Consider the following 21,785-nt stretch of genomic DNA (forward strand, 5'->3'; position numbering starts at 1 on the left):
TTTCTTAAAATAACCAAACATCCAATAGTAACATGGTAACAAGCTGTAGTTAAAGAATAATTCATCTCAGTTGAAACCGAAATTTTAAAAGTCCACCATAATCCCTGGGGTGAGGATTGAAGTTACGCAATTTGTACATTGCTAGTATATTGTATTTTTTATTAGGAAACATATGAATGTTTTATGCAGGAGAACATTTTAAGGGGGGATTTTTCATGGGAAGGAAACATTACCAGGGTGAATTTTCCAAGGGAATTTATAAACGGGAGGGGGTATTTACTGGCATGATTGGTAAAACGGTCGAAAATTAAATAAAAAAAAAACAAGTTTCTTTACCTGAAAGAAAGGAATAGCCTTAAAAGTTGAAACAAACAGAAATTATTCTGTATATGAGGGGATGCTGTCTTTTCTTCAACTCTCGCTCTTACGCTAAAGTTTGACTTTTTGACACAATTCTTAACATGAAAGACAGGAATATCCTGTCTTTTTTTCAACTCTTGCTCTTTCCGCTAAAATTGAACTTTTTGTCCAAATTCGTTAAGAATGGTAGGTCGAACACAGAGGCAATTGAATTTGGATTATAAGTCATTTTTAAAGACTTGAGCATAAAAAGTGAGACCCGAGGAACGGGCAGCCTCCCGCATATACGGAATAATTTATGTACGTTTCAGATTTTAATGTTTCTCAGTACTTTCAGCTGATTTTTTTTTTTATTATTATTTAATTTTACTTGGGAAGTTGGTTGGATTATAAACAGGTGCGTTTAATGACCACTTTGAAAGGGCTAAATTCTACTTGAATCATGCTAATTACTTGAAATACGCAGTTAGGTTTAAGAAGCCCAGTTGAGATACCGAATCACCTTATTTTTCAAAAAAATCCTAATTTTTTTTTAAATAAATGAAAAATCGTCTGCATTTAAGTGGATGGGGTTGATGGCTTCTCAGAGACGATCAAAATGGCAAGTTACTTGAAAAAACCTAGAGTAATAAAATTTATTGCAGTCACGTTATGAGATGCCTTCTTTTTCCTAATTAAATAAAAAAAAAACAAGTTTTTTTTAACTGAAAGTAAGTAGCGACATTAAAACTTAAAATGAACAGAAATTAGTCCGTATATGAAAGGGGCTGTTACCTCCTCAGCGCCTCGCTCTTTATGCTAAATTTTTTTATTGCTTTTGAAAATAAAGTTGTGAGACAGAGTCAAACTTTAGCGTAAAGATCGAGGCGTTAAGGAGGGGACAGCCCCTTTCATATACGGAATAATTTCTGTTCGTTTTAAGTTTTAATGTCGCTCCTTACTTTTAGTTAAAAAAAACTTGTTTTTTTATCTAATTTCCAAACGTTTTTGAATTAATGCAGGTTTTGATTTTGGCTCACCGTACATGAATAACTAAAACAAAATTCGTGTATAAATTTTACATTTTTTGGCTAAATGACTTTCTCGAAACTTGTTTAATTTTATTTACGAGCGTTTTATTAGTAATAAATATACGCAACTTACGAATTAACTTACGTAGCGAACTTCTATATTCGTATATTTTTATTATGTATATTAGAGGGTTGTTCCCCTAGTCAATACCTTGCTCTTTACGGTAAAGTTCGATTTTTTCCAATTCTTTAAGAATGGCCCTTTAATCACAAAGGCTGTTAATTAGAATAAATAGTTCTTATGAAAGTACTAAGAAAACTTCAGCGTAAAGAGCGAGGTATTGACTAGGGGGTGAACCCGATCATACACGTAATAGTTTCTATTCGTTTTAACTTTTGATGCGGAAAAGTTTTCAGTTGAAAAGTTTTTCAACTGAAAACTTTTTTTTTATTTAATTTCTGATCCTTTTTCAAAAATAATGCTGGGAATTTCGGCGCACCCTTCATAGCAATGTCCCTAGCCCCATGAAAAATTTCTCCATATAAAGATCCTCCCACTTAACCCCCGACCCACCCACTCCCAGTACCATAAAAAAAACCTGAAAACATGTTTATACTTCCCAGTAACCAAAACTATATGCAAACACTGGGCAAAATCCATAACTTGCAGTACTTCCCCCAGGGACTCTGGGGGATTAAATCATCCTCAAAGATATAGTTATTACATTTTTAAACCATGCTGAACAAAATGGCTATCTAAAAATTTTGATCGGGTGATCTTTGGAAATAAATTAAATAAAAATAAAACAAGTTTTTTAAACTGAAAGTAAGGAGCGACATTAAAACTTAAAACGACCAGAAATTACTCCGTATATGAAAGGGGCTGTGCCCTCCTCAACGACTCGCTCTTTACGCTAAAGTTTTTTATTGTTTTTAAAAATAAAGTTGTTAGACAGAGTCAAACTTTAGCGTAAAGAGCGAGTCGTTGAGGAGGGGACAGCCCCTTTCATATACGGAATAATTTCCGTTTGTTTTAAGTTTTAATGTCACTCCTTACTTTCATTTTAAAAAACTTGTTTTTTTTATTTAATTTCTGATCGTTTTTTAGTTAATGCAGCTTTTATTTTGGCTCGCCGTCATTGAATAAGTAAACACAATTTGCATAAAAATTTTATTTTTCTTTTGCTAAATGGCTGTCTCTAAATTTGGTTCTGACGTAATTTACAAATTAACTTACGTAACGAACTTCTATATTCGTATATTTTTCTTCTGGCAAAAAATAAAAAGTTGCAGATTTTTCCAGATATGAGTTTGAAACCTATGTTATAGGGTTTTCTGATACGCTGAATCTGACGGTGTGATTTTCATTAAAAAATTTTCACTTTTAGGGGATGTTTCCCCCTCTTTAAAAATCAGGTGAGTTTTCTGAGGCTCGTAGCCATTGATGAGTAATACAAAAATTAACAATATCATATATTTAGAATTTGCATTATAAGCCCATTCTTTTAATTAAGTTTTTGACATCACTGTTCCGTTTTTAAATGTTTCGCTTACTATTGAGCCGTATTGCTTGTTTTTCTTATTCTTTTTTTTTTTATTAAGTATATGTTATTACGTATATTATGGGGTTCTACCCTTTGTAAATAACACGCTCTTTAAGTTAAAAGTTAAAAAAAATTTAATTCACAAACCCCTGAATCACAAAGGCCGTTTAATTAGAATAGATAGCTCTTTTGAAAGAACTAAAAAAAACTGCAGCATAAAGAGTGAGGTATTGACTTGGGGGAGACCCCCCTCATATACGTAATAATTTCTGTTCATTTTAAGTTATAATGTTGCTTCTTACTTTCAGTTGAAAGTTCTTGTTTTTTTTAATTTAATTTCTGATCGTTTTTTAAATTATGCTTGGAAATCCGGCGCCACCTTCATAGAAATTTCCCTTACCCCAAAGAAACTTCCTCCACGGAAAGATTCTCCCGAGTAACCCCCTCCTCCAGCCCCCCGCCCCCCCCCCCAGAAAAAATTCTTCCGGAAAATGTCTGTATACTTCCCAATAACCAATACAATATGTAAGCAATGGACAAAGTTCATAACTTGCAGCCCTTCCCATGGGAACTGTGGAGAGTTAAGTCATCGTAAAAGACATATTTATTAGATTTTCGACTATGCTAAACACAATGGCTATCTCAAAATTTTAATTAGGTGAATTTGAGAAAAAAATGAGCGTGGGAGGGGGCCTATTTGCCCTCCAATTTGCTTTGATCACTTAAAAAGGGAACTCGAACTTTTAATTTTCGTTCCAATGAGCCCTCCTACGATACTATTGGATCACTGGGTCACTACGATTACCCCTGGAGAAAAAAAAAAAAAACAAATAAACACGCATCCGTGATCTTTCTTCTGGCAAAAAATGCAAAATTCCATATTTTTGTAGATAGGAGCTTGAAACCTCTGCAGTAGGGTTATCTGATACGTTGAATATGACGTTGTGAATTTCATTAAGGTTCTATAATTTTTAGGGGGTCTTTCTCTCTTGTTTTGAAAATCAGCCAAATTTTCTCAGGCACGTAACTTTTGATGGGTAAGATTAAACTTGATGAAACTTATATTTTTGAAATCAGAATTAAAATCTAATTCTTTTGATGTATCTACTGGTACCAAAATTCTGTTTTTTAGAGTTTCGGTTACCATTGAGCCGGGTCGCTCCTTACTTACAGTTCGTTACCACGAACTGTTTGATGAGCGTGCAAGGGGGCCTAGTTGCCCTCCATTATTTTTGGTCACTTAAAAAGGACACTAGAACTTTTAATTTCAGTTTGAATTAGCCCTTTCGCGATATTTTAGGACCACTGGGTCGATACGATCCCCCCTGGGGGGAAAAAAACAACAAATAAACACGCATCCGTGATCTTTCTTCCCGCAAAAAAAAAATACTTAATTCCACATTTTTGCAGATAGGAGCTTGAAACCTCTACAGTAGGGTACTCTGATACGCTTAATTTGATGGTTTGATTTTCATAAGGTTCTATGACTTTTAGGGGTTGGATTCTCCTTTTTTCGAAAATAAGGTAAATTTTCTCAGGCACGTAATTTTTGATGGGTAAGAATTGAAGAACAAGACTTTTGATGGGTAAGACTTGAAACTTGATGAAACTTATATATTTGAAATCAGCATAAGAATCTGATTCTTTTGATGTATCTATTGGTATCAAAATTCGGTTTTAAAGAGTTTCGGTTACTATTGAGCCGGGTTACTCCCTACTTACAGTTCGTTACCACGAACTGTTTGATTGTACCATTTTCTTTGAATTCCCCTTTTATTTTCTTCTGTCTTTCAGTTCTCTTCTCTGTATTTCTTATTTTTTAGTTCTTGTGTATCGACAAAAAGATTGATTACTTATAGCCTTAATATAAGCATATAATAAATAATCTGAAATTTTTTATTTGGAATCAGAAGTAAATAAAAATATCAATATTATTTACTTAGAATACTAAACATAATGCAATAAACACAAAAACATTTAGAGCTGGGATGCCACTAACAACAATGGCAGGATGAGCATAAAAGGCCTTCCCTAATTTCAAGGACAGGCCAAAAATCCTTTCAAAAATTCTAATACGAACTCGAAGGATTTAAACTTCAGTGTATGGCTCATCTAGGCATGAACAAAGAAAACAGTTTTTTTTAGGCGGATTGATTAAAAAAAAACAAAAAAAAACAAGCAATTTCTACAAAAAGAGAGAAAGTTAAGAAGATGATTAAACAAATTTGGGCGGGCGCTTCCCAAAACCTCTACACATGTACAAGTGCCAGATCTCGGTTATTGTTTAAGCTATACGAAAATAGGACCCCTGATTTCATCTTTAAGAAGTGCTTAGATATTTCGGATCTTTTTGTGCCACTTTTTGTGCATCACTTTTTGTGCCAGTAGTGTCGGAATCAAAACATTCAATATTTTCTCCTGTATCCTCTCTCTTTGATTTTGTTTGTTCGGTTGCTGCTTTATTCCATGGCTGTTCTTCACCGGACGCAAAAATGAGGAAGAACACAGCGTCAAACGCAAGAACAATAGCAGCCATTAGAAAAACAATTTGCCAGGCTTCTATTGTTTGCTGAAATAAAAAGTTATGATGTAACTAATAGTTTTGAACTGTTCAAATGATTTGTTATTGGTACTACTATAAAAAACTCACTGCAACAATAAGCTGCCTAAGGCCAACACAGCTACGTAAGTTTCTCCTCTATTTCATCTATTCAAAGCCTCCCTCTTTTCATCCTCCCAAGAAGTTCCTATTTTCCTTAAACCTTTCTTTTCCCTTAAAGTTTTTTTTTGCCCTAGACGGTTGGCCAAATAATTTAATATTTATAAAACAATTTACAACTAAAGCAACAATTTATTACAAATGATTACAATTTACAACTAGTAATTTACTATAAATCTATAAGAAAAAGAAAATTCTCTATTCGCAAAACATTTTTGACCCTGCTTTATAACAGAAATAAGCAACTGCTAAAAGACAAATGAATGTAGACTCCAAGTGTTTAGCATTTTCTAGCACGAAAGATTTAATAATTTTAATCCATCTTCTCTTTCTCCATGAGGGTACATATCATGGGTGCTGTAGGGTGTCAAGGCAAGGGAAGCCATCAACCTTTATCTTATACAAAGTGATTATGAGGAAATCACAGGAAGGAGATCCAAAACTTACGGTATTGCTTAATAGAACTGAAATTTAAGGGTTCCTATCTTACTTTTGATAAGTAGGCTACTGCTTTGTCTATTTTTTGTAAATACTTTTCTTGTTTCATTTTTATACACGTTTATTTTACTTGACAAGCTTTTTTCATTACCTTGAAAAGAAATATCAATGTTTTGCTACCAGTCAAAAACCAGACAGAGGGCGTTGAAATATTAATCGTTTCTTTTCTGCGTTAGCAAAAAGTATTATGTACATGAAAGTATAATTAACTACTTCAAGAAGTTTAATTAATAAAAAAAACAAGCTTTTTCAACTAAACGAAAGATGCAAGTTTAAAACTTAAAACGAACAGAAATTATTCCATAAATAGATTCTGACCCCTCCTCAGCTATTTACTAGTTAAGCTAAACATTTTAACTTCTTTAAAAAAGCTTCTTTTTCAATTTAATGGCTCTTGTGTTTCAGCAAGACAACTTTCGAGTAAATAACGAAGAGTTAAGATATGGAAAGCTTCCCTCCCCCCTCATACAAAGTATACTTTCAGTTCGTTTAAGTTTTAGAGTTGCTCCTTACTTTCAGTTGGAAACATTTTTTTATTTTAAAAAATTTAATTATATGATCATTTATCAAATCATTCCCAGAACTAGCCCAGATATAATGCAGGACACCGGCCTCTTAGACCTCTTTGGTCAAAAATAGGAAAAAAAATTCAAACCCAAACAAAGGGTATATCTCCCATTTGCATCAACGAGAAGGATTATCCCCCATTAATACCCCCGTCAAAAAAAGAATATAGGCAAGGGGCATCAACCCAATTCTCAAATAGCGAAAACCTCCTCACTAATATGTGCCTCCTTATGCTCAACATGTTTGCCCTGGAAAAAGTCATTCTGCCATCCCAGTTAAAGTCAGATATTGCCATTGAGATAGCCTCAACCTATCTCTCAAAAGAAATACTTGCCCAGGCTGAAGCTCGCTTCACCCAAATTATGAATAAGTTCCAGCCATCCTGTTCAGCTCAGATCCCAAAACACTGGCCATTGACAGGGGGCTGTCAGCCCAACTAACTGTTCCCCTGTCTTCGTCCATTGTTTATCCCAATAATTTATAAAATTCAATCAATATTTTTTCCAGCTCAAATGTTTCATAACACAACGTAAGTAAGGATAAAGATGAGAAATCGTTAAGCCAGGTGAGCACGAATGTAGACTGCATTACTAACCTAACCTGCCTGAAATAAAAATTCTCCTTGATAGCAGTAGTATGTTAACTTATACTTTGCTTGCCCCCCCGTACCGGACCGGTTTCTGGTGGGTATAGTCTGGTTTGGTAGGTACAATCTGGTTAGGTGGGTATAATCTGGTTTGGTTCAAGTTTTTCTGACACAATTTACCGGATTTCTAATTCAGGGTATACATGACCGGCGCGTCTTGTTTAGCTGCCAATATAATCAATTATTTTATTCCAGTTTTTCTAAACCAGTATTGTCTAGAACTTAATTTACGTAGACAATGAACGATATTAATTAATGTTTTGAATAATAGGAGTGAGAATTATTCTAATTAGTGATTGGATTGTATGATGGTGGAGAAAAAAAAGGATTAAACTGATTAACAGTTAAGGTAACCCCGAAGGGGTTGTTAACTCAGGTAATTTGTTACTTGAACTAGCTTTACCTCTCCGATGTGGTCTGTATAATACACAAGTAACGTTTGAAAAGTATCTCCAATTTGAAATAGGATCTAACGTCCCCTTCGTTCCCCCATTTCTGAGGGGAAGGGGAGGGTAGGAGAGGGGGAGGTGGAGTCAATTTTGGAGTCATTTGTGTTAAATAAAAATGTTGAATCTGGAAAATGAAAAAATAAGTATTTAAACAAAATGTACGATGCTGCTAATTAAGGAATAGTAGAATACACTCAGAGTTGTTTGCATGGGGGGCATGTCTGTGTCTCTTTGAGCTGTTTGTGTCTCTTGAGGGTGTGTGTGTCTCTTTGGGCTGTGTGTCTCTTTGAGCTGTTTGAGTCTTTTTGGTCTGTTTGTGTGTATCTTTGGGCTGTTTGAGTCTTTTTGGTCTGTGTTTGTCTCTTTGGGCTGTTTGTGTCTCTTTGGGCTGTGTGTGTTTCTTTGGGCTTTGTGTGTCTCTTTGAGCTGTGTGTCTCGTTGGACTGTTTGAGTCTTTTTGATCTGTTTATGTCTCTTTGGACTGTTTGAGTCTTTTTTGGGATGTGTTTGTCTCTTTGGGCTTGTGTCTCTTTGGGATGTTTGTGTTTTTTTGGGCTATGTGTGTCTCTTTGGGGTATTTGAGTCATTTTGTTTTGTGTGTCTTTATTTTGGATGTTTGTGTCTCTTAGGGGTCGTGTGTGCAACTTTGGGCTATGTGTGTCTCTTTGTGGAGTTTGAATCTTTTGTTCTGTATGTGTCTGTATGAGCGTTTTTTGTCTCTTTGGGCTGTGTTTGTGTCTCTTTGGGCTTTGTGTGTCTCTTCGGGCTGTGTTTGTCTGTTTAGCCTGTGTATGTGTCTCTTCGGTCTGTGTATGTCTCTTTAGGCTGTGTGTCTCTTTGGGCAGTTTGATTCTTTTTTGTCTGTGTATGTATCTTTTGGCTTTTTTGTGTCGATTCGGGCTGTGTGTGTCTCTGTTGGCTGTGTTCGTCTCTTTGGGCCGCGTGCATCTCTTTGAGCTGTATGTGTCTCTTGGGATGTTTGAGTCATTTTGGTCTGTGTGTGTGTTTCTTTTGGTTGTTTGTGTCTCTTAGAGGCCATGTGTGTCTCTTTGGGCAATGTGTGTCTCTTTGGGGTGTTCGTATCTTTTTGGTATGTATGTGTCTGTATGGGAGTGTTTTTTGTATTTTGGGTGGTTGGGTGTGTCTTTTTGGGATTTTTTTTTCTATTAGGTCGGTGTGTCTGTGTCTTTATCCTGTGTGTGTCTCTTTTGGCTGTGTGTGTCTCTTTATGCTGTGTGTCTCTTTGGGCAGTTTGAATCTTTATGGTCTGTGTGTGCCTCTTTTGGCTGTTTATGTCGTTTTGGGCTTTTTGGATTTTTGTGTCGTTTTGGGCTTTGTATGTCTTTGTTGGATGTGTGTGTCTCTTTGGCTCGCGTGCATCTTTTTCAGCTTTATATGTCTCGTAGTATTTTTTATTCTTTTTGGTCTGTGTGTGTTTCGAGTGTCTGTGTTTGTCTCTTAAAGGACGTGTGTATCTCTTTTTGAAATGCATATCGCTTTGGGATATTTGAATCTTTTCGGTCTGTAAGCGTTTGTATGAATGTTTTTTGTCTCTTTGGGCTGTGTGTGTGTGTCTCGTTGTGCTGTGTGTGTCTCTTTGTTCTTCGTATAGGTCTCTTAGGCCTGTTTGTGTCTCTTTAAGAAGTTGTTGTATCTTTAGTCTGTGTGTATGTTCGGGCAATTTGAATCCGCATGGTCTGTGTTTGACTCTTTTTGCCGTGTGTTTTGATTTGGGCTTTTTGTGTATCTGTTGTATGTGTGCGTCTCTTTGTGCCGTGTATGTCTCTTTGAGCTGTATTTGTCTATTTGGGCTGTGTGTGTCTCTTTTTGATGTGTGTGTCTCTTTAGGCTGTGTGTGTCTCGTTGGACTGTGTGTCTGTTTGGGGTGTCTGATTCTTTTTGGTCTGTATGTGTCTCTTTGGGCTGTTTGAGTCTTTTAGGTCTGTGTTTGTCTCTTTGGGTCGTATTTCTCTTTGGGCTGTCTGTGTCTCTTTGAGCTGTTTGTGTCTCGTGGGGCTGTGTGTGTCCCTTTTGGGTGTGTGTCTGTTTGAGCTGTTTGAGTATTTTTAGTCTGTTTGTGTGTCTCTTTGGGCTGTTTGAGTCTTTTTGGTCTGTGTCTGTCTCTTTGGGCTGTTTGTGTATATTTGGGCTGTTTTTTTTTCTTTTTTCTTTGTGCGTCTCTTTGTGCTCTTTGTCTCGTTGGACTGTTTGAGTCTTTTTGATCTGTTTGTGTCTCTTTGGGCTGTTTGAGTTTTTTTTGGGCTGTGTTTGTCTCTTTGGGCTGATTGTGTCTCTTTGGGGCTGTTTGTGTTTCTTTGGGGCTGTTTGTGTTTCTTTGGGCTGTTTGAGTTATTTTGGTCTGTGTTTATTTCTTTTGACTGTTTGTGTCTCTTAGGAGTCATGTGTGTCTCTTTGGGCTATGTTTGTCTCTTTGGGGTGTTTGAATCTTTTTGGTCTGTATGTGTCCCTTTGGGCTTTGTGTGTCTCTTCGGGCTGTTTGTGTCTCTTTAGCCCTTGTGTGTCTCTTTGGGCTGTTTGTGTTTCTTTGGGCTATGTGTGTCTCTTTGGGATGTTTGAGTCATTTTGCTCTTTGTGTGTTTCTTTCGGCTGTTTGTGTCTCTTAGGAGCCATGTGTGTCTCTTTGAGCTTTTTTGGGGTGTCTGAGTCTTTTTGGTCTGTATGTGTCTCTTTGTGATGTTTGATTAGTTTTTGTCGTTTTGTGTCTATTGGTGGTTTTTGTCTCTTTTTTCTGTCTTTGACTCTTTTAGCTGTATTTGTCTATCTTTTGTTTGCTTGTCGCTTTGTTCTGTGTGTCTAGTTTTTCTGTTTGTGCCTTTTTGGTCTGTGTGTGTGTCTCTTTGGGCTATTTGAGTCTGTTTGGTCTGTGTTAGTCTCTTTGGGTTGTTTATGTCTCTTCGGGCTGTGCGTGTTTCTTTGGGCTTTGTATGTCGCTTTGGGCTGTGTGTCAATACGTTTAAGAAATAAATATCTTTAAGCTTAACCCGTCTTTATTCTTTAGAATAGTTCTATTGTAAGCAAGTAACAAACTCTTTCCTGAAGTCACCTCTTGGATACACAATGCAGAAACTTCATTTAAGAAACTATGAAAAAATTGTAAGTAAGTAAGTAACAAATTCTTTCTTGAAGTCACCTCTTGGATACACAATAAAGAAATTTCATTAAAGAAATTTTGAAAATATTGTAAGTAAGTAGAGTCTTTTTGGTCTGTGTTTGTCTCTTTGGCTGTTTGTGTTTCTCTGAGCTGTGTGTGTTTCTTTTGGTTTATTGCGTCTAATTTGGCTGTATGTCAATAAGCTAAAACAATACATATCTTTAATCTTAACCCGTTTTTATTCTTAAAAATAGTTATATTGTACGTAAGCAACAAAATCTTTCCGGTATTAACACCTTAACTAAACAGAACATAAACCTCCTTTAAGAAATTGTGAAAAAATTGTTTGCAAGCTAGCAACAAACTCTTCCTTGAAGTCAACTCTTTGATACAAACCCTTAACTTTTTTCAAGACTTAGATATGAGATGCAGACCTTTAATTTAAGAAATTATGAAGAGATTATCTGTAAGTAACAATTTTTTTCTTGAAGTCAACTCTTGGATACACAATAGGGAAATTTCATTCAAGAGATTATGAAAATATTTTTAAGTAAGTAACAAACTCTTTTTGTTTTCACCTCTTGGATATACAGTACAGATACTTCATTCAAGAAATTATGAAAAAATCGCAAGTAAGTAACTTTTTTTTCTCTCTTTATCACAAACAATTTTCACTTAGCTACACGATATAGAAATTCAATTCAAGAAATTATGAGAAAATTATCAGTAAGTAACAATTTCTTTTTTGAAGTCAACTCTTGGATACACAAAATGGAAATTTCATTCAAGAATTTCTTGACTTAGATACACGATGTAGAAATTTAATTCAAGAATCTAGGAAAAATTCTCAGTAAGTAAAAATTTATTTCTTGAAGTCAGCTCTTCGATACACAATACGGAAATTTCATTTAAGAAATTATGAAAAAATTGTAAGCAAGCAACAAACTCTTTCCTGAAGTCACCTCTTAGATACACAATACAGAAATTTCATTAAAGAAACTATGAAAAAATTGTAAGTAAGTAACAAATTCTTTCTTGGAGTCACCTCTTGGATACACAATACAGAAATTTCATTAAAGAAATTATGAAAAAATTGTAAGTAAGTAGCAAATTCTTTCTTGAATTCACCTGCTGGATAAACGAAAAGACATTTCTTTCAAGAAATTATGACAAAATTCTAAGTAAGTAACAAACTCTTAATTGTTTTCACGACTTAGATATACGACGTAGAAACTTAATTCAAGAAATTATGAAGAAATTCTCAGGAAGTAACAATTTCTTTCTTGAAGTCAACTCTTGGATACACAATACGGAAATTTCATTCAAGAAATTATGAAAATATTTGTAAGTAAGTAACAAACTTTTTTTTGATTTCCCCTCTTGGATATACAGTACAGATACTTCATTCAAGAAATTATGAAAAAATCGCAAATAAGTAACTTTTTTTCTCTTTATCACAAACAATTTTCACTTAGCTACACGATGTAGAAATTTTATTCAAGAAATTATGAAAAAATTCTCAGTAAGTAACAATTTCTTTTTTGAAGTCAACTCTTGGATACACAATACGGAAATTTCATAACTTTTTTTTCTTTTTCTCTTTATCACAAACAATTTTCACTTAGCTACACGATATCCAAAAAGTTGGGTTGATCTAGGTTCACTTAGAGTGGCGCGCCACTCTAAGTGAACCTAGATCAACCCAACTTTTTTGATATCTCTCTCACTATGACTTTGTTTGTGTGTCGTATCAAATTTCGACTGCACGATTTTGGAAAAACGAGGCGTGAGAGGCGGCGTAGTTACCATCCAATCATTTTAACATCAAAATTCAAACGGTCAAAAATAGAGGCTGTTTCCAAGGATTTAGCTAAAAAACCAGTCTGGTTGAAAACGTGGAGTTTTCGTACTGCTCACTTTTTTGCAATGTGTAGGAAGCGGTGGGGAATCCCCGCTCATTTCGAAAGGTGCCAAGGAAAGGCAAGCAAATAGCATGTAGTTTCAAAACGTGTTTAATCGCGTTTCTTGAATGAAGTATCTGTACTGTATCTTCAAGAGGTGAAATCAATAAAGAGCTTGTTACTTACTTACAAATATTTTCATAATTTCTTGAATGAAATTTACGTATTGTGTATCCAAGAGTAGACTTCAAGAAAGAAATTGTTACTTACTGGGAATTTTTTCATAATTTCTTGAATTAAATTTCTACATCGTGTGGGCTAAGTGAAAATTGTTTGTCATAAAGAGAAAAAGAAAAAAAAAGTTATTAAATTTCCGTATTGTGTATCCAAGAGTTGACTTCAAGAAAGAAATTGTTACTTACTGAGAATTTTTTCATAATTTCTTGAATTAAATTTCTACATCGTGTAGCTAAGTGAAAATTGTTTGTAATAAAGAGAAAAAAAGTTACTTACTTACAATTTTTTCATAATTTCTTGAATGAAGTATCTGTACTGTATATCCAAGAGGTGAAATAAAAAAAAAGAGTTTGTTACTTACTTACAAATATTTTTATAATTTATGGAATGAAATTTCCGTATTGTGTATCCAAGAGTTGACTTCAAGAAAGAAATTGTTACTTACTGAGAATTTCTTCATGATTTCTTGAATTAAATTTCTACGTCGTATATCTAAGTCATGAAAACAATTAAGAGTTTGTTGCTTTCTTAGAATTTTGTCATAATTTCTTGAACGAAATGTCTTTTCGTTTATCCAGCAGGTGAATTCAAGAAAGAATTTGCTACTCACTTACAATTTTTTCATAATTTCTTTAATGAAATTTCTGTATTGTGTATCCAAGAGGTGACTTCAAGAAAGAATTTGTTACTTACTTACAATTTTTTCATAGTTTCTTAAATGAAGTTTCTGCATTGTGTATCCAAGAAGTGACTTCAGGAAAGAGTTTGTTACTTGCTTACAATTTTTTCATAATTTCTTAAATGAAATTTCCGTATTGTGTATCCAAGAGTTGACTTCCAGAAAGAAATTGTTACTTACTGAGAATTTTTTCCTAATTTCTTGAATTAAATTTCTACATCGTGTATCTATGTCATGAAATTCTTGAATGAAATTTCCATATTGTGTATCCAAGAGTTGACTTCAAGAAAGAAATTGCTGATTACTGATAATTTTCTCATAATCTCTTGAATTCAATTTCTATATCGTGTAGCTAAGTGAAACTTGTTTGATATAAAGAGAAAAAAAAAGTTACTGAATTGCGATTTTTTAACAATTTATTGAATGAAGTATATTTAACGTATATCAAGTAGTTGAAATAAATAAATATTTTGTTAATTACTTAAAAATATTTTAATAATTTCTTGAATGAAATTTCCGTATTGGGTATCCAAGAGTTGACTTCAAGAAAGAAATTGTTACTTACTGAGAATTTCTTCATAATTTCTTGAATTAAATTTCTAGATCGTATATCTAAGTCGTGAAAACAATTAAGAGTTTGTATCCAAGAGCTGACTTCAAGAAAAAATTTGTTACTTACTTACTTACAATTTTTTCTTAGTTTCTTAAATGAAGTTTCTCCATTGTGTATCCAAGAGGTGACTTCAGGAAAGAGTTTGTTACTTGCTTACAATAGAATTATTCTAAAGAATAAAGACGGGTTAAGCTTATAGATATTTATTGCTTAAACGTATTGACACACACCCCAAACAGACGCACAAAGCCCAAAGAAACACACACAGCCCAAAGAGACACAAACAGCCCAAAGAGACAAACACAGACCAAAAAGACTCTACTTACTTACAATTTTTTCAAAATATCTTTAATGAAATTTCTGTATTGTGTATCCAAGAGGTGACTTCAAGAAAGAATTTGTTACTTACTTACGTACAATTTTTTCATAGTTTCTTAAATGAAGTTTCTGCATTGTGTATCCAAGAGGTGACTTCAGGAAAGAGTTTGTTACTTGCTTACAATCGAACTATTCTAAAGAATAAAGACGGGTTAAGCTTAAAGATATTTATTGCTTAAACGTATTGACACACAGCTTAAAGAGAAAAACGCAGCCCCAAGAAATGCAAACGTCGCACAAAAACACAATCACCCTAAACAGACACTCACAGACCCGAAAGATTCAATCAGCCTAAATAGACACCCACACAGAACACAAAGACTCAAACACCCCAAAAAGGCACACACCCCAAAGAGCCACACACAGCCTCAAGAGACACAAACAGCTCAAAGAGACACAGACAGCCAAAAGAGAAACACAACCCAAAGAGACAAACACAGACCAAAAAGACTCAAACAGCCCAAAGAGACAAACAAACAGACCAAAAAGACTCAGACACTCCAAAAAAGCTCAAAGAGAAACACATGACTCCTTAGAGATACAAACAGACGAAAGAAACACACAAAGAGCAAAATGACTCAAAAACCCCAAAAAGACACATATAGCCCAAAGAAACAAAAACAGCCCAAAGAGACACACACAGTCAAAAGAGACAAAGAGAGCCTGAATAGAAACACACATCCCAAAGAGACGCATACAGACCAAAAAGATTCAAACACCTCAAAGAGACACACATAGCCCAAAGAGACACACATGACTCCTAAGAGACACAAACAGTCAAAAGAAATAAACACAGACCAAAATAACTCAAACAGCCCAAAGAGACACACACAGCTCAAAGAAACACAAACAGCCCAAAGAGACACAAACAGCCCAAAGAGACAAACACAGCCCAAAAAAGACTCAAACAGACCAAATTGACACAAACAGATCAAAAAGACTCAAACAGTACAACGAGACAAACATCACTCATAGACGATAATAGCAACCTTAAACACACACAGAACACATACAAAAACCTAGACCAAAGAGAAACCAACAGAACAAAAAGACTCAAACAAGCCAAAAAGACACACAAACAGACTAAAAAGATACACGGAGCCCAAAGATACATGTAGATACCACGGACCTAAACAGCAAAAAGAGACACAAACAGCTCAAAGAGACACACACAGCCCAAAGAGACACACAACCCCAAGAGACAAACACAGAGCTAAAAGACTCAAACAGCCCACAGAGACACATACAGACCAACAAGACTCAGACACCCCAAAAAGACACACAGTCCAACGAGACACACACAGCCAAAAGAGACACACACATGACAAAGAGACACCCACCGCCAAATGAGACACATACAGTTCAAAGAGACGTACACGGCCCAAAGAGACGCACACATCCAACAGAGAGACACAAAGCCCAAAACGACACAAACAGCCAAAAGAGTCACACACAGACCATAAATATTCAAACTTCCCAAATAGATATACAGCCTAAAGAGACACACACAGCCCAAAGAGACACACACAGGCTAAAGAGACATACACACAGACCTAAGAGAAACACAAAGCCCAAAGAGACACACACACACAGCCAAAAGACACAAAACACGCCCATACAGAAACATAAATACCAAAAAGATTCAAACACCCCAAAGAGACACACATTGCCCAAAGAGACACACTTGGCCTCTAAGAGACACAAACAGCAAAAAGAAACACACAAATACAAAAATGACTCAAACATCCCAATAGAATCATACAGCTAAAAGAGATGCACGCGGCCAAAAGAGACGCACACATCAAACAGAGACACACAAAGCCCAAAACGACACAAAAAGCCAAAAAGCCCAAAACGACATAAACAGCCAAAAGAGACACACACAGACCATAAGGATTCAAACTGCCCAAAGAGACACACAGCATAAAGAGACGCACATCGGAAAAAGACACACACACTGGCTAAATATAAATACACCCAGTCCGAAGAGACAAAAAACCCCAAAAGACACACAAACAAACATCCAAAACACACAAAAAACGCCCATACAGACACATACATACCAAAAAGATTCAAACACCCCAAAGAGAAACACATTGCCCAAAGAGACACACATGGCCACTAAGAGACACAAACAGCCAAAAGAAACACAAACACAGACCAAAATGACTCAAACATCCCAAGAGACACATACAGCTCAAAGAGATGCACGCGGCCAAAAGAGACGCACACATCCAACAGAGACACACAAAGCCCAAAACGACAAAAAAAGCCAAAAGAGACTCACACAGACCAAAAAGATTCAAATTGCCCAAAGAGACATACAGCCTAAAGAGACACACACAGCCCAAAGAGACACACACACACACAGGCTAAAGAGACACACACAGCCCGAACAGACACGCAAAGCCCAAAGAGACACACACACAGCCCAAAGAGACAAAAAATACCCATACAGACACATACAGACCAAAAGATTCAAACGACACAAAGAGACACACATAGCCCAAAGAGACACACACGACCCCTAATAGAAACAAACAGCCAAAAGAAACACACACATAAAAAAATGACTCAAACACCCCAAAGAGACACACATAGCCCAAAGAAACACACACATCCCAAAGAGACACAAACATCCCAAAGAGACACACACAGACCAAAAAAGACTCAAACAGCCCAAAGAGACATAAACAGATCAAAAAGACTCAAACAGTCGAACGAGACACACAGCCCAAAGAGACACACAAAGCCCAAAGAAACACACACGGCCCAAAGAGACACAAACAGCCCAAAGAGACAAACACAGACCAAAAAGACTCAAACAGCTCAAAGAGACACACAGCCTAAAGAGACACACACAACCTCAAGAGACACAAACAGCTCAAAGAGACACAGACATGCCCCTCATGCAAACAATACTGAGTGTAGTCTACTATTCCTTAATTAGCAGCATCGTACATTTTGTTTAAATACTTATTTTTTCATTTTCCAGATTCAAGATTTTTATTTAACACAAATGAATAGACAAGCTGAAGTATTTAAAACGAGCCAACATAGAGCTTTGATCGCAATGAATGGAACTTGTTATACCTCCAAAATTGACTCCTCCTCCCCCTCTCCTACCCTCCCCTGCCCCTCAGAAATGGGGGAACGAAGGGAACGTTAGATCCTATTTTAAATTGACAATACTTTCCAAACGTTACTTGTGTATTATACAGACCACATCGGAGAGGTAAAGCTAGGTCAAGTAACAAATTACCTGAGTTAACAACCCCTTCGGGGTTACCTTAACTGTTAATCAGTGTAATCCTTTTTTTTCTCCACCGTCATACAATCCAATCACTAATTAGAATCATTCACATTCCTATTATTCAAAAAATTAATTAATATCGTTCATTGTCTATGTAAATTAAGTTATAGACAATACTGGTTTAGAAAAACTGGAATAAAATAATTGATTATATTGGCAGCTAAAGAAGACGCGCCGGTCATGTATACCGTGAATTAGAAATCCGGGAAATTGCGTCAGAAAAACTTGAACCAAACCAGATTATACCCACCTAACCAGATTGTACCTACCAAACCAGACTATACCCACCAGAAACCGATCCGGTACGGGGGCGCAAGCAAAGTATAAGTTAACATACTACTGATAGCCTTGAAATTGATATTTTCTGTATTACCGAGATTAGTTCCAAGAATTCCGTCATCCTTTTGGATATTTGTCATATTCAAATCCTTGACTACAATGTTTTTTCTAACCTCTTAACAAATGGATACAGAAGAGGAGTTGCCATTTACATTTTTTTTTCCAATGGAGATATAATTTATTCACAAAAAAGATTGAAGCTCTGTAACCTGGGCTTGTAATGCCACTCCAAAAAAGCTTATATCCACTTACATCAGTGCATTCGGGTTCCCATTTCACAACAAAAAAATATAAAATATATTAAACATATAGAACTACTTGAGAAAAAAAAAATATGATTCATAAACCTGAAGGCAATGATGCCTGAAGTACTCACGGAAGCCAAACTTTCAGCAATATCCCTATATGGCTTCTGAGACCATAGCATCGGAAGAATATGACGAGCAGAGAAAGCAGACCCAGCAAACACTCTAATAATCCTTCTATACATACCAACCTGTCTCGTTAAATACCCATGGACATCAGCAGCTGTCTCAAACATATGACGAAGACACATTGGAGCAATATTATTAACAATATCATACATTAGTTGAAGATTTTAAAATACACACAACCCTGAAAACGGTAAAATACGGATTCACGGATAAATATTTCTAACTGAGGCAAGTCTATCGATCCCTTTGCGTGTTCTGGAGAACACGCAAGGGTTTCAGGTGAATATAAAATGTTCCAGACCGAACAGAACAACAGTATAGTAAATAAGGATGGACTAATGAGAAATATAAAAGACGCAAAACCTTCTGCAGAAACTGATGCTTCAGCTTTCTTATCATACCTATATTTCTGGCTACTTTCGACGATATATACTGTACATGCTCTGAAAAACATAGTGTTTCATAAATTCTTACGCCTAGGTATTTCACTGACTTCTGATGTCTTATTGTCGAGTCTTCTACTGTAAGCTCTTGCAACCAGGGGTAATATGAAGGTCATCATTAGAGGAGCTATCAAGGTACAACAAACAAAAATTTCCTCGTTTTTCAGTGATTATGTTTGGGTCGAGAGTTTTTTCGTTGAGTGTCATTTATTAACCAGAAAGCTCATTATTTGATTTATGTATCGGAATCCCTCGGCTCCCAATCAGATTGAGTCGCATAGAACTCTTACCGATTTACTATTTATAGTGTTTAATAAACAACCTCTTTCAGTTATTTTAACGGGTGACTTCAATATGCCTGATATCAATTGGATTGCACATACGCTTCATTGGTAATAATAACCCAGTACTAACTACAATAAATGCCCTAGCAGATCTTAAGTGTTTCAACCGGTTGATCAGCCCACTCGTTTTAGAGATAGTCAAGTCCCCACACTTTTAGATCTGACTTTATTAAACAATCCCGATATTTACCAGTCCATTGAATACTTACCGGCTGCTGGGTCGTCAAATCATTTAACCTTACATATTTCATTATCATTGCCTCCTATACCAAATTAATTTTAAAAGAAACAAAGTTTTTTCGAGGGAAGTAAAAGAGCGAAGTTGAAACTTAAAAAGGACAAACATTATTACTTCACAGCCTGTTTAATATATATTATTATAACTAGTACAAATAAACCAACTAATTATGTTTCCCTATGCTTTTGTGCATATACAAAACTAGTCCTTTACTGAAAACACAAAAGTCAAGTATAAAAAACAGGATTATCAAACAGTTCGTGGTAACGAACTGTAAGTAAGGAGCGACCCGGCTCAATGGTAACCGAAACTCTAGAAAACGGGTTTTTGATACCAATAGATATATCAAAAGAATCAGATTTCAATGCTGATTTCAAATATATAACTTTCATCAACCTTAGTGCTACCCATCAAAAGTTACGCGCCTAAGAAAATTTGGCTGATTTTCAAAAAAAGGGGGAAAGACCCCCTAAAAGTTATAGAACCTTAATGAAAATCACACCATCAGATTCAGCGTATCAGAGAACCCTACTGTAGAGGTTTCAAGCTCCTATCTACAAACATGTGGACTTTTAAATATTTTGCCAGAAGAAAGATCACGGATGCGTTTTGATTTGTTTGTTTGTTTTTTTTTTGTTTTTTTTTTCCCAGGGACGATCGTATCGACCCAGTGGTCCAATAATAACATGGAAGGGCACATTAGAACGGAAATTAAAAGTTCTAGTGCCCTTTTTAATTGACCAAAAAAAATGGAGGGCAACTAGGCCCCCTCCCACGCTTATTTTTTTCCCAAAGTCACCCGATCAAAATTTTGAGATAGCCATTTTGTTCAGCATAGTCGAAAATATGATAAATATGTCTTTTAGGATGACTTAATCCCCGAAGTTCCCAGAGGGAGGGCTAAAAGTTATGAAGTTTACCAATTTTTAAAATTTTGTTTGGTTTTTTGGTATTTATACATAATTTTTCAGTTGTTTTTTTTTGGGGTTGGGGTTGGGAAGGGTGGGTCGGTGGTTATGTTGGAGGATCTGTTCATGAAGGAAGTTTTCATGGGGGAAGGGAAATTGCCATGAAGGGGGTGCCGGACTTGCTAGCATTATTTATTGGTTATTGGGAAGTATACAACCATTTTCAGGAAGGAGTTTTTCTGGAGGGGGGCTAGAGGAGGGGGTTACTCTGGAGAATATTTCCGTAGAGGATGTTTCTTTGGGGTATGGGACAGATTTATGAAGGGGGCGCCGGATTTCAAATCATTATTTAAAAAACGATCAGAAATTAAATAAAAAAAACAAGTTTTTTGAACTGAAATGTAAGAAGTAATATTAGAACTTAAAACGAACAGAAATTATAACGTATGTGAGGAGGTTCTCCGGAATCTATTCTAATTAAACGGCCTTTGTGATTCAGATATTTGTTAATCAATATTTGTTTTTATTTTTAACTAAAAGAGCGTTGAATTTACTACGAGTATAACCCCCCCATATGCGTAATAACATAGATCTAATAAAAAAAAACTATAAAAAAAACAAGCGATACGGCTCAATAGTAATCGAAACTTTTAAAAACGGAATTTTGATGTCAATAAAAGTATCAAAAGAATGGGTTTATAATGCTGATTCTAAATATATAAATTTTATTAAGTTTAGTATTACTCATCAAAGGCTACGAGCCTGAGAAAATTTACTCGATTTTTAAAGAGGGGGAAACATCCCCTACAAGTGAAAGAATTTTAATGAAAATCACACCGTCAGATTCAGCGTATCAGAAAACCCTACTACATAGGCTTCAAGCTCATATGTGCAAAAATCTGCAACTTTGTATTTTTTGCCAGAAGAAAAATATACGAATATAGAAGTTAGTTACGCAAGTTAATTTGTAAAGACATCCATTTAGCAAAAGAAAAGTAAAATTTTTATGCAAATAAAAGCTGCATTAACTAAAAAACGATCAGAAATTAAATA

General features: G+C 35.5%; 1 protein-coding gene across 1 annotated transcript in view; it reads right to left on the minus strand.

Annotated features, from left to right (window-relative positions):
- Positions 1 to 4,802: 4,802 nt before the first annotated feature.
- LOC148956838 (putative inorganic phosphate cotransporter) overlaps positions 4,803 to 21,785 on the minus strand; it is a 138,065-nt gene continuing 121,082 nt past the window's right edge. Inside the window, exon 10 of the mRNA XM_089096561.1 lies at positions 4,803 to 5,483. Within this exon, the coding sequence (XP_088952687.1) occupies positions 5,235 to 5,483 (249 nt within the window). The 3' untranslated portion in view covers positions 4,803 to 5,234. The remainder of the gene's footprint in view (positions 5,484 to 21,785) is intronic.

The sequence above is a fragment of the Artemia sp. Qi Xiang Cuo genome, chromosome 1 (assembly GCF_049724085.1).
Source record: "Artemia sp. Qi Xiang Cuo chromosome 1, ASM4972408v1, whole genome shotgun sequence".
NCBI classification, from domain to species: Eukaryota; Metazoa; Arthropoda; class Branchiopoda; order Anostraca; family Artemiidae; genus Artemia; species Artemia sp. Qi Xiang Cuo.